This window comes from Erpetoichthys calabaricus, chromosome 8 (genome assembly GCF_900747795.2).
Source record: "Erpetoichthys calabaricus chromosome 8, fErpCal1.3, whole genome shotgun sequence".
NCBI classification, from domain to species: domain Eukaryota; kingdom Metazoa; phylum Chordata; class Cladistia; order Polypteriformes; family Polypteridae; genus Erpetoichthys; species Erpetoichthys calabaricus.
The window spans coordinates 166,375,599-166,389,598 of NC_041401.2; the positions used below are offsets into that span (position 1 = coordinate 166,375,599).

The window sequence follows — 14,000 nt, forward strand, 5'->3', positions numbered from 1 at the left end:
TATTGTATGTGCCATTAAGGAATGACAGGCAATTTTATACAAATGTTTTTATACATAGCCCCCACCATTTTCAGGGGCTTCAAACTATTTGGACAATTGACTGACAAACTATTCCATAACCAGGTGTGAGCAGGTTCCTCATTATTTTATGAATTATTAAGTAGGTAGAAGGACTGGAGTTGATTCCAAGTGTGGAATTTGAATTTGGATGCTGTGGCTGTTAACTCTCAAAAAGAGGTCCAAAGAGCTGTCCATACAGGTAAAAACAATCTATCATTAGGCAGAGAAAACAAAACAAACCCATCTGAGAGACAGTAGAAACACATGGTCAAGTGGTCAAATCATCCATCTGGTACAAGAGAAGGAACACTCAGCAACACCAGAAGGCCTAGTCAACCATGGAAGACAACTGTGCTAGATGATCGGTGATTGGTGAAGAAAAACCCCTTCACAACATTTAGCCTAAACAAGAACACTCTCCGGGAGGTAGACCTATCATTGCCAAAGTCTACAATCAAGGGAAGACTTCACGAAAGTAAAGACAGGGGGTTTACCACAAGGTGCAAACCATTGGTGATCCTCAAGCATAGGAAGAACAGATTCTACTTCGCCAGAAAATATTTTTAAAAACCAGTCCAGTTTTGGAACAGTTTTGTTTGTACAAATGAAATTAAGATCAATATGTACCAGAATGATGGATAGAGAAGAATATAGAGAAGAGAAGGAACAGCTCATGAGCCATCTGTGAAATGTGGTGGAGCCAGTGCTAGAGCATGGACATACAGTATGTGAGTACCAATGGAAATGGGTCACTGGTATTTATTGATATTATAATGAGTACTGGAAGAAGTTGCAGGATGATTTCCGAAGTGTACAGGGCTATACTATCTGCTCAGACTCAACCAAATGCTACAGGACTGATAGGATGATGATTCACAGCACAGATGGACATTGAGCCAAAACATATGGCAAAAGCAAACCAAGTGCATTTCAAAGCAAAGTAGTACAATGTTTTTCAAAGGCCAAGTAAATCAACTGATCTCCATCCAATTGGATGTACATTTCACTTGCTGAAGGTTAAACTGAAGGCAGAAAGTCCAGCGAGCTCAATGATAGCTGCAGTAAAGGCCTTGCAAAGTATCATTAGGGTGGAAACCCAGCACTTGGAGATGACTATGGGTTCGAGACCTAAGGAAGTCATTGACTGTAAAGGATTTTCAACCAAATATTAAAACTGAATATTATATTTATGATTATGTTAGTTTGTCAAAATACATTTGAACCCCTGAAAATGGGGGGACCATGTATAAAAATGGCTGTCTTTTCTAAATGGGTCATACAATGTTTTTGTTAAACACCTTAAATGTCCATATCACAAATACCATTCTGCACATCTCAACCTGCTAGACATTATAAACATTGTATATACATATTTTCTTTATGACAATGATTTCTAGGGCAAAGCCAGAAGACACAAAAGTATGGATTGCCTGTGCACTGCCTGTATTTGGAATGATGCCTAAAATGATGTAAACCATAGAAACGAGTTTGGGATTTTCTCTGTAACCGAAAATGTTGATGAGCCTCAATGCTTATGTTGCTATGAATAGCTTCTGCTTTGAGGTACAGTATATGAAACTTTATAGCAGGGGTAGGCAACGTCAGTCCTGGAGTGCCACAGTATGTGCAGGTTTTTGTTCCAACCCAGTTCCTTAACGAGAACTCAATTATTGCTGATGAAGCACATATTGCTTAAGTGACATTTTAATGCTTCATTTTAGTGGTCTCGCTTGTTAAGGTTCTCCAACCTTAATTGCTTATTTCAATCTTAAACTGCTGCATTCAGTGTTTTAATTGCTCCTTATTAGCAATAAGATGTAAAACAGGGGTAGGCAATGTTGGTCCTGGTGAGCCGCAGTGGCTACAGGTTTTCATTCAACCCAATTGCTTAATTAGAAACCAATCATTGCCAATCTCAGACCTTATTTAATTTTATGGCTTGTTAGTCTGTGCAATGTAAGGCTTTTATATCGTAGATTTTTTTCCTTTCCAAGGATATCATCCAAATGATTTGAAGCCTAAAACAGATCATTTTCAGTCTGTCACATTTTTCTATTAAGTGTTTTATTAAATCAAACAGTGCATGATGAACACACAGATGTAATTGGAAAAAATCTAGCTGGAGAACTGCTGGCTGCTTTGTCTTTTACATCTTATTACTAATAAGGAGCAATTAAAACACTGAATGCAGCAGTTTAAGATTGAAATAAGCAATTAAGGTTGGAGAACCTTAACAAGTGAGACCACTAAAATGAAGCATTAAAATGTCACTTAAGCAATATGTGCTTCATCAGCAATAATTGAGTTCTCGTTAAGGAACTGGGTTGGAACAAAAACCTGCACATACTGTGGCACTCCAGGACCGACGTTGCCTACCCCTGCTTTATAGTATAATATAGACAGCTGTCATTATTAAAAATTTCATAAAACCAACGGTCAACCATAAAAGGCAACAACACCAAATACGAGAGTATCCCTTTCCGTGTTACACTAACAGCGGGTTCAGAAACTACTTGGACCGCTTTACTTTTTTCACATTTTGCTATGTTGCACTCTTATACTAAAATCGGTTAAATTCATTTTTTCCACATCATGTAAAATTTAACTCCTCAGAATGACAAAGCAAAAACGGTGTTTAAGAAATTGTTGCAGATTATTAAAAATTAAAAATGGAAACATCTCATTGGCACAAGTATCCAAACCCTTTGCCAGATCCTCTGATGCATCCCATTCTCTTGATCATCATTGAGATGTTTCTGCACATTGTTTTAAGTCCACTTGTGGTCAGTTCAATTGATTGGATATGATTAAGAAAGGCACAAACCTGTCTATACAGAGTTCCATGGTTGACAATATGTATCAGAGAAAAAAATCAATCCATGAGGTTGAAGGAATTGTCTGCAGAGTTTAGAAACAGATTGTGTCGAGGCACAGGTTTGAGGAAGGCTTCAAAAATTTCTTCCAGTATTAAAGGTTCCTAGGAGCACAGTGACTTCCATAATTCTTAAACTAAAATTTGGTGCAATAAGGACTCTTCCTAAAGCTGGCCACGTGGTCAAACTGAGCAATCATGGGAGAAGGGCCTTTGTCAGTAAGATGACGAAGAGCCTGGTGATCACTCTGGTTTAGCTATAAAAACCTGTGTGGAGACAGGAGAAACTTCCAGAAGGACAACCATTACTGCAACACACCACCAATCAGGGTTTTATCTTAGAGTGGCCAGACAGAAGCCTCTCCTCAGTAAAACACACATGGAAGCACTCTAAGAGTTTGGACAAAGGCACCTACAGGACAACCAGATTGTGAGAAAGAAGACTCTTTGCTCTGATGAAATCAAGATCAGCATCATGTCTGGAAGAAATCAGGCACTACTCACCACCTGTGCAATGTTATTCCAACACTGAAGCCTGGTGGAGGCAGCATCATAATGTGGGGTTGTTTTCCAGTGGCAGGGACTGGGAGAATAGTCAGTGTTGGGAGAAGGCTGAACAGAGAAATGTGGTGAGATATCTTTAATGATAACCTTCACCAGAACACTCTGGGCCTCAAACTGGGCTGAAGGTTCACCTTCCAACATGACAATGACCATAAGCACAAGACAAACACGACACAGATGTGGCTTTCAGGCGACTCTCTGAATGTTCTTGCATTTCCCAGTCAGAGCCTGGACTTGAACCCAACTGAACGTCTCTGGAGAGACCTTGTATAATTGTCCACTGATAGTCTCCATCCAACCTGACAGAGCTTGAGAAGATCTATAGAGAAGAAGGCCAGAAAATCCCCAAATCCAGGTATGCAAAGCTTGTTGTGTCAACCCAAGAAGACTCTGGGCTGTAATTACTGCTAAAAGGGCTTCAAGTGACTACTGAGTAAACGTCTGAATACTTATGACAGTTATAGCCATAGGTTTGAAGTGTTTCACTGTGATCTGTGCAGTTGATTCCAAACATGTTATGTTATCAGACCATTAAGCTGAAATCACGCAAACCAGCTGACAGGGTGAAGCTAACAGGATGATAAACAGAAACAATGTGAAGGAACACAGGTAGGCTATTTAAAAAATGCTGAGGTGCTGATAAGTGATTAGAGCAGGTGCAAAAGGTACTATATTGGCATGAGAAGAGCACAGCTCAGGTGGCTGTTACCCATACTTGGCAAGTTTTATAAAAAGTTCACTAGTTATGCAAAATATGTGAGTATTTATATTGGAAAGAAACTACAGAGAAGACAGTAGCTGTCCAAATGCCTCCAACAATGGTAGTTACTCATGCCTGGAATGTTTCATAAAAAGCTGACTGAATATACAAAATGTGTGAGTGCTTAAAATGGAGAGGAACCATCTAGAAGTCAGAAGATGTCTAAATGTCACCTTGCAATCTGCCGGACTGGACATCAGCATTCCCTACTGAAGAACTGGATGATGATTGTCTGCGGTGGGTTGGCACCCTGCCCAGGATTGGTTCCTGCCTTGTGCCCTGTGTTGGCTGGGATTGGCTCCAGCCGACCCCCGTGACCCTGTGTTCGGATTCAGCGGGTTGGAAAATGGATGGATGGATGGATGATGATTGTACTGTTCCAATGGCTTCTCTTCAGACTGGATAGATATGCATGTATAAATGATTATACTACATGCATGTTTTGAGTGGAAGTTTACCTTTTATAAAAGAAAACCTTGAGACGAGACAAGACTATTTCCAAGAGATTCTTTCAAGTCCCGCGAGACAAGACTATTGCCAAAAGATTTTTCAAGTCCTGCCCTCCTCTCAACCATTTCAGGTTAACAGCCCACGCCCACGGTCCTGTCACCTCTCATTTGTGTGAATGCTTTTGTCAAACACAGTTCCTGTGCTCTCAGCTCTTATAAATTTTTACATTTTCCTCACTTTAAGTTCTCAATAAAAGAAGACTTATTATGTCCAAATCTAATTGAAGAATTTCATCCCGAAGGGTTATCAACAGAAGAAATGAGTACACGGGCAATCCTAGCACCGAGAAACAATTAAGTCAAATGAATCAACGAGAAAATTGTCGTTCGGTTACATGGCAAATTGGTTAAATGCATATCAACAGACTATGCTGAAACAGTTGAGGGTGATGGTGTGGAAGATGAAAACATCAGCTTACAATATCCCGTAGAATATCTACAACCGTTAACACCGTCTGGTCTTCCACCGGCCGAATTACTGTTGAAAGAAGGATGTATCATAATGTTATTGCGTAATTTATGTCTGAGTGATGGGCTATGCAATAGGATAAGATTAGTTGTATTCAAAATTGGTCGAACAATTCAGACATGTAAAATTTTAACAGGCAACAAGAAAGGTAACGTAGTGCATCTTCAGCGGAAAACATTAGACACCAAAGGAGATCTTGATATGCCATTTGTATTAAAACGTTTACAGTTTCCCGTTAGAAAAGTTCTTTTGTTATGACAATTAACAAATCACAGGGACAAGTATTCGAAAAAGTCAGTTTATTTATTAGAGAGAAAGAAATGAAATACACTCACGGGCAGTTATACGTTGCGTTCTCACAATGAAAGTCCAAACACGGAATCAAAATTCAAAGCGATATTGATGAAAAGTTAATTCCAAATATTGTTTTTACAGTAAAAGTGTAAGTTTTAAAAGTATTTGCGTGTTAATTTCAAAGCCAAACAGAACAAAAACATATAACGCAACGAATACCTGTAACGCAACATGAAACATAATTTTCTTTCAATTTATTACATTTTACTATTTTTTAATATGGTTAATTACTCGATGTAATGTAAAATAGTTAGGTCTATTATGCATATGTAACAATTCCCATGAAAATAACAATCTGTTTAAATTGTACATCCGTTTCCCCATACGTGAGCGGCAGAGTCATGAAGTGGATAGCGTGTAGCGCCCACCTGGGGGTTGGCGAGCAAAGCGAGCAAGGGGCAGAAACTAATAGTATATATATATATATACATATATCCATCCATCCATCCATTTTCCAACCCGCTATATTCTTAACTACAGGGACACGGGGGTCTGCTGGAGCCAATCCCAGCCAACACAGGGCACAAGGCAGGAACCAATCCCAGGCAGGGTGCCAACCCACCGCAGTATATATATATATATATATATATATATATATATATATATATATATATATATATATATATATATATATATCTTGTATGTACTATTTTTCTCTCTTCTGATTATTTAAAGAACATTTGCATTAAATAAAGAACACAATCCCAGGGAGCAAATGCCCAAAATAATATCTCACTTTTTTATTTTTAATTATTTTGAAAGAAAAAATTCTAAAATCCTGCTTTCATTTTTAACTCTGGGGTATTGCATGCTGCTTGATGTGGGGAAAAAGAACTAGGCTGCAACATAGCAAAATGTGTAAAAGTGAAAGGGGTCTGAACATTTTCAGAATCCACTGTAATAGTCCATCTTTCATGCAGGTTTATGACTCATGGGCACAATAAACATCACAACTAACAAATACAAGATGTCTTCAAACCTCACGGAATCATCTAGTGAACACAGACACATTTTACAGAAAAGCCCTCTTTAAAAAGTAGGAGTAGTGAAGGGCTGATACACTCTGTGGCTTCAGCTAATTGGACAAGAAAACCCAATTGAGACACACTTTAAAAATGGAAGGGATACAAGGAACAGGAGCACTAGCAGTCTCTGATGGTTCTGCTCATAAGATGGCACTAGTAAAAGCCTGTAAAGCAATCCCTACACTGGTAAAGGTGTCCCCAGATAGCAAATGAGTAGTAAAGAGACTAAAGGCTTTCCATATGCTTCAATGTTTTAATGACCTTCCTCTTTAGCAGGAACCTAAAAAGAATCCAGCTTTGCCTCTTCCACCTCCTCACCATCATCATTTACTGTATTGATGATAATCACTCTTTCCATCATGGCAGAGTAATAAATGTTCATTTATATAAACAGATAGAGTTATGCACCCAGGAACAAGCCTGTGAAGTCAGAACCATTCTGTACTGTTATGGGGGCCCCAGATCCATTGTCCACAAATACAGATGTGTATTGTCCAGCCTGCAAAAAAAGAAAAGGACATCAGGTGTCTTTGACTGGACAAATTAACTTCTCTAGTAATATATGCTATATAATGAAACACTGAGGTCCTTTTGTGTATTTGTGGGAGCGTGTGTCCTTAAAAGAAATATGATTGGACACTTTGGATTTGGTGGAATAGTTCGTTTGGGCTTTAGTCATACAATCAAAAGAAGAAGTGTGAGTGTGAGACACACGAGAACAAATGGCATAGAAGTCAGGCTGAGAGAGTTGCCTTCAAAGACAGGAGATATAAAAGCAGACAGGAGAAGCAGGCTTTATGGAAACACACATGAGAGGGGGAGCACTGGTGAAGAGAGGTACAGACACACGAAGATTCCGAGGAAAGTGCTGTAGCAACACAGAGGGCAAGAGGTAGAAAATATTTTAATTGTTCTATCAGCTGTCTTTGTGAAGTAGTGTGGCTAATATACTATATATATATATATATATATATATATATATATATACAGTGCATCCGGAAAGTATTCACAGCGCATCACTTTTTCCACATTTTGTTATGTTATAGCCTTATTCCAAAATGGATTAGATTCATTTTTTTCGTCAGAATTCTACACACAACACCCCATAATGACAATGTGAAATTTATTAAAGATAAAAAAATTGAGAAAGCACATGTACATAAGTATTCACAGCCTTTGACATGAAGCTCAAAATTGAGCTCAGGTGCATCCTGTTTCCCCTGATCATCCTTGAGATGTTTCTGCAGCTTCATTGGAGTCCACCTGTGGTAAATTCAGTTAATTGGACATGATTTGGAAAGGCACACACCTGTCTATATAAGGTCCCACAGTTGACAGTTCATGTCAGAGCACAAACCAAGCATGAAGTCAAAGGAATTGTCTGTAGACCTCCGACACAGGATTGTCTCGAGGCACAAATCTGGGGAAGGTTACAGAAAAATTTCTGCTGCTTTGAAGGTCCCAATGAGCACAGTGGCCTCTATCATCCGGAAGAGGAAGAAGTTCGAAACCACCAGGGGTCCTCTGTGGAGAGAGGAGAACCTTCCAGAAGGACAACCATCTCTGCAGCAATCCACCAATCAGGCCTGTACGGTAGTATGGCCAGACGGAAGCCACTCCTTAGTAAAAGGCACATGGCAGCCCACCTGGAGTTTGCCAAAAGGCACCTGAAGGACTCTCAGAGCATGAGAAAGAAAATTCTCTGGTCTGATGAGACAAAGATTGAACTCTTTGGTGTGAATGCCAGGCATCACATTTGGAGGAAACCAGGCACCGCTCATCACCAGGCCAATACCATCCCTACAGTGAAGCATGGTGGTGGCAGCATCATGCTGTGGGGATGTTTTTCAGCGGCGGAGACTGGGAGACTAGTCAGGATAAAGGGAAAGATGACTGCAGCAATGTACAGAGACATCCTGGATGAAAACCTGCTCCAGAGCGCTCTTGACCTCAGGAGTGGCTTCAGGACAACTCTGTGAATGTCCTTGAGTGGCCCAGCCAGAGCCCAGACTTGAATCCAATTAAACATCTCTGGAGAGATCTTAAAATGGCTGTGTACCGACGCTTCCCATTCAACCTGATGGAGCTTGAGAGGTGCTGCAAAGAGGAATGGGCGAAGGATAGGTGTGCCAAGCTTGTGGCATCACATTCAAAAAAACTTGAGGCTGTAATTGCTGCCAAAGGTGCATCAACAAAGTATTGAGCAAAGGCTGTGAATACTTATGTACATGTGATTTCTCAGTTTTTTTATTTTTAATAAATTTGCAAAAAACCTCAAGTAAACTTTTTTCACGTTGTCATTATGGGGTGTTGTGTGTAGAATTCTGAGGAAAAAAATGAATTTAATCCATTTTGGAATAAGGCTGTAACATAACAAAATGTGGAAAAAGTGATGCGCTGTAAATACTTTCCAGGTGCACTGTATACATATATATATATATATATATATATATATATATATATATATATATATATATAGCTATACAGTATACATGTGGAGTTTATAAGTGCATGGATTTTCCTCCATGAGCCCTAGTTTTCCTACCACATCCCCCCAAGACATGCAAGTTACCTTAACTTATCATTCCAGCTTGGCATTGTGTGAGAATGAGTGTGGGACTGTCAGCCGATAAAGGGCTCTTTAACATCTTGTATGCAGTGCTGCATGGAAAGGCTCCATGACCACGAATTAGAGGATTAAGTGGATTTTAAATTACTATTTTATGCCTATAACAGCCTTTTATAATAAATTGATAATGCCCAAAGTGTAACCAGAAAGACATGGCACAAAGTAAAGGCCACAAAGTTACACAGGTGATCTGAAAGCCCTTCTCCAGTCTGAATGGGTAACGTGGACAAATATCTATAAATATACATTATGTGTAAAGCTTGGATATGTATAACATCACATGAAAAGACAAGCACCTTGAGGACCTGGCAAACCAAACATCCTTTTCAAAATTGGCAAAAATAGAAGTCAGTTCAATTTCAAGTAAGCATGAGCCTGGAATGAAATGTTTATCTACAAGTGAAATATGAATCCAGTACAGCCCACCATGGACTGCATTTGTTGACAATGTGGGTCTTTACATTTAAAGTGTTTCAATTCTGCCATCTAGTGGCCAAAAGTATAAATTAATATCATTCCACCAAGGCTGGAGGTCTTCATCTCAAGTTCTAGAGGGCCACAGTGGCTGCATGTTTTCATTATAACCCTTTTCTTAATTAGTGGCTAGTTTTTTCTGCCAATTAACTCTTTTGCCTTAATTTTAATTGGCCTGCTATTTAAAACTCAGACCCCTAATTATTTATTTTTTTCTTAATTAGCAGCCTCAATAATCTACTACATAATAAAACACTCCCTCATTGCAATCTGATTGGTCAGTTTGGCTTTGGTGATGCAAATGTGAGGCATGAAACCTGACAGTAAAACAGAAGGTGACAAAAGCTCCTGGAAAATAATGGCAGAATCTGAGAAGCAGGCTTTATGAGATTGCACTTCAGAGATGGAGCAATGTGAAGAGACATTCACACACATGCAAATTCAGATGAAAGGAAAGGTACACATAGGTCAACAGATAGTAAATACTTTTTATTTATTCTATTACCTGTCTTTGCCAGGTGCCGTAGCCATATATAGTAAGATATAAAATGAGCCAACACATGACAAGCAACCTGTGTCCATCACAAAAAATCTAAAAATGAATAAAGGTGGAGGTCTCAGTAATGTCAGTCTGCTTAGGTCCATGAAACACTATGATGGAGTTCTTGGGAAAACGAATATCAAGATTTTAGGAAATATCTGCTGTGACAGAATGAGAGCACCAACTAGCCATGGAATTAAATAGCAGTGTTGCCGGTTTGAATCCCGAAAATGCAAGAAGTGATTCCACTCCATTGGGCCCTTGAGCAAGACGCAAAACCTGCAAGTGCTACATCCAGGGTATGACGTTAACCTGAATCCAGCTCTGCAAGCAGGTCCTCCAGCTTGCAGGGAATGTTTGGGGGTTGGTGGCATGACTGGCACTCTATCCACCTCACAAACCTCACACTGTTCCATTCCATTCAAACTAGTGTGGTGCGGAGATGTCACCCATTGCACGGCTGCACTCGGGTCCTAATTTGGGATCCTGGGGTGGTTCGTCATGTGACAGGTGTGGCAACGCGCTGTATCAGTGCATGCTCCTAACCTCCTCCCCCTGTTAATAAACAACAGTTATGGGCTTCTATGTATGTAAGAAACTGGTTGGAGTGAAATTGGTGAAAGTTTGAGGCCCTGACTTAGATGGTCATCTGCTGGGTCACTTCACATCTCATATCTGTTTGGGTGCCATTTAAGGAAAAAAAAGTAATTCAGAGGACTGAATCTTGAAAAACAATTTAATTAAAATGAAGGGAAAAAAAGTCAATTAGTAACCAAAACTGGTCACTAATTAAGAGAAGAATGAAAACCTGTAGCCACAGAAGTGTTCCAGGACTGGAGGTGGAGACCCCTGCTCTAAATATACTTAAGACACACATCTTGGTAGACAAAAACAATTTTGTCATAATTATGTTTATTTTTTAAGTTTAGGAAATAAAGGGTGAGTTTAAAAATGAGTGTGATACACCCTGTACCAATCTGTATTTCTTCCTATACCACTAAGAGAAGCTGTAGACCTGTCATTTTTTGTAGTGCAGCTTAGACTGGCTCAGGCCTCTGAGATTCAGTGGTCTGAGGATGAATAGTTGTAAATGCATTTTAAATGTTTTTATTAGATAATGAAGAAAATCCAGCAGTGGTTTCTGTTAAAAATAAATAATACTAAAACAGAAAAATACATCTTGCCTGGAAACAGGCAAGACTATTCTATTATCTGTATATCAGAAGTAAAACAAACATTAGTTGTGACAATTAGAACAGAGCAGCACAGATACCTTGTGATGTGAATGATTTAAAATGGCCGTTCCGCTACTCTGCTTACCTGAAGCTCCAGTAGACCGTGAACGAACACTGTGAATATTTTACTGTTGCTCTCCAGTCCAACAATCATTTCTAATGACCTATAATAAAATAATCAAGATTAGCACATACAAACATTAAAACATCATGTTGGCAGCTCATATACCTAATTTCAGAGAGCTCCTTTAGATTGTTCTTAATAAATTGTTAAATATTTAAAGAGGTTTGCTTTGTTTTGTGAATCTGAGAGTTTATGGTTCCCCTCTTTCATTTTGTTGGGGATCATTTTGGACATTATCAGCCAAAGCCCCATTTTGAGATTGTGCAGGCCAGACAACCTGCCTGTTGAGTTTGGGGTCAGGCGTCCTGGGGTGAGGCCTATTCTTGGGGACCAAATCATAATCACAGTTGCTTTGACCTTTTGTGGGGATTTTTTGGAGGCCTGCTCCCTTTTTGTGCTTTAAGTGGAAGGATTTCATAACACCTTCTGTTGGAAGAAGGAGTAGAACATTTCTGGATGGAGAAGAATCTTCCTGGAAGGAGAACAACTTTTCTTGTCATGTTTACAAAGTGGACATTTACAAAGATGATTTATTCCTTTCTCCATTAAAGTGGCATATTATGCTAAAGCAGCTTGTTACTTACCTACTGACAACTGCACATTGTATGCTAATGCATTTGTGTTTGCTTAAGAATTACATGAATATTTTGATAATTAATTTAAGTTGAAAGTGTAGTAAGCGCTACAATATTGTAAGTCTAAGGTATTGCTTGGCTATGCATGTTTTTTTATAGCAGACAGGAAAAAGTTTAAATCAAATGTATAATGCAGAACTTCTACCATAATGCATGTATGGTTTCAATGACTGTTTTTAAGTTTTCTTGTCTACCATGCTGTTTCTAAATTACTGTATATGAAAATGCTCAGTTGTTGGCTTCCAAGCTGGAAACATGATTTTAGTTTTATAAACTTTGGATAATGGCAAAGAGCTATTCAAGATCAGTAAAAGAGCTGATCAGAATAAGAAGAGAGGAGGGAAGGAGAAAGAGGGGAATGGGAATTCAAGAATGCTCTCAGCTACTGTTGACAACAATGCAAGAAATGGGCCACCTGGAAAGACTAAATATCCAGCAGTATCAGGTTGTATGGTGTTCGCACTTTACTTTGCCTTTGTAAATGGCAATATCTGTTTGAATAATGCTTAAAAGTTAAAACTCATTAAAGCCTGCTTTACTGCCTGCATGTTTGCTCTATTATAACCACTGGGAGCTAAGAACTAAGTTTCTATCTCAGCTAAGTCAATCAGGGTGAAGGAAAGAGACCACTCCTAATAGGAAGGCAACAATGACAATCATACCTGAGTGAAGCCTGATGGAATTATTAACAGTAAGGTAGTGGACCGTAGTCTTGGGTGCAAGTGCATTGCAGCTGTGAGCTATCCATCCATTATCCAATCCGCTATATCCTAACTACACGGGGGTCCACGCAGAGAGGTCTCAGGAAGCGAACCCAGGTCTCCTTACTGCGAGACAGCAGCACTACCACTGTGACACCGTGCCGCCACTGTGAACTATATATACCCAAAAGTTGGTAGGTGTTAAACATAGGCAAATTAAAGTAGTGACAAAGAGTCAAATATTATAATGTGGGTCGACATTAAGCAGAAGCAGTCCAAAGACATGCAGGTTAGGTGGATTGGCGATTCTAAATTGTCCCTAGTGTGTGCTTGGTGTGTGGGTGTGTTTGTGTGTGTCCTGCGGTGGGTTGGCACCCTGCCTAGGATTGGTTCCCTGCCTTGTGCCCTGTGTTGGCTGGGATTGGCTCCAGCAGACCCCCGTGACCCTGTGTTCAGATTCAGCGGGTTGGAAAATGGATGGATGGATGGATGGATTTATGTTTTAAGGAGATTTGCCTCCAAAAGCCTTTGCACAATAAAACACCTTCTCACTAAATATTGACACTTGTGCAATCTTCTGATCATCCTCTGTAAAAATCCATTACTTTCATTTGGCTGCAGCCAAAATTTCATTAGAGCTCATTCATTACATCATCAAAGTCCATCCACACCTCTCCTTCTTCAGCATCGATGTTTTTATGACATTTCCACCACTTGTGTAAATTATGGTTATATTCTATTGAACAAAATACCAACATACTGCAAACCTGAAACAAAGCTACCAGAGTGCAGAATCCAACAAACATAGTGGTTATATTTCATCTCAGCTGATTCATCTCTACTGGTTTCCTAGCCAGTATAAAATCATCTTGAGATGTTTATTGACAAAGTTGTCAACACCAACATAGCATCATATACTGGTTATTACTCATCTACCCATGAAAGAAATGAGATCTTCTAATGTAGGCCACAAAAGCAGCGTTTGGGTGTGGCAAGTGGGGTGACCTCCCCAGGCCCCGCACCTAAAGGGGCCCCACTTTGAGGATTT

At 39.5% G+C, this 14,000-nt stretch overlaps 1 protein-coding gene across 2 annotated transcripts in view; it reads right to left on the bottom strand.

Annotated features, from left to right (window-relative positions):
• Window positions 1–6,824: 6,824 nt before the first annotated feature.
• The window catches only part of c1qtnf12 (C1q and TNF related 12), a 100,665-nt gene continuing 93,489 nt past the window's right edge, over window positions 6,825–14,000 (bottom strand). For both annotated transcript variants that reach the window (XM_028807735.2, XM_028807734.2), the window contains exons 7-8: window positions 11,578–11,656; window positions 6,825–7,112 (exon numbers count right to left, since the gene is read on the bottom strand). In XM_028807735.2, coding sequence (XP_028663568.1) covers window positions 7,014–7,112; window positions 11,578–11,656 — 178 coding nt within the window. In that variant the 3' untranslated portion in view covers window positions 6,825–7,013. The remainder of the gene's footprint in view (window positions 7,113–11,577; window positions 11,657–14,000) is intronic.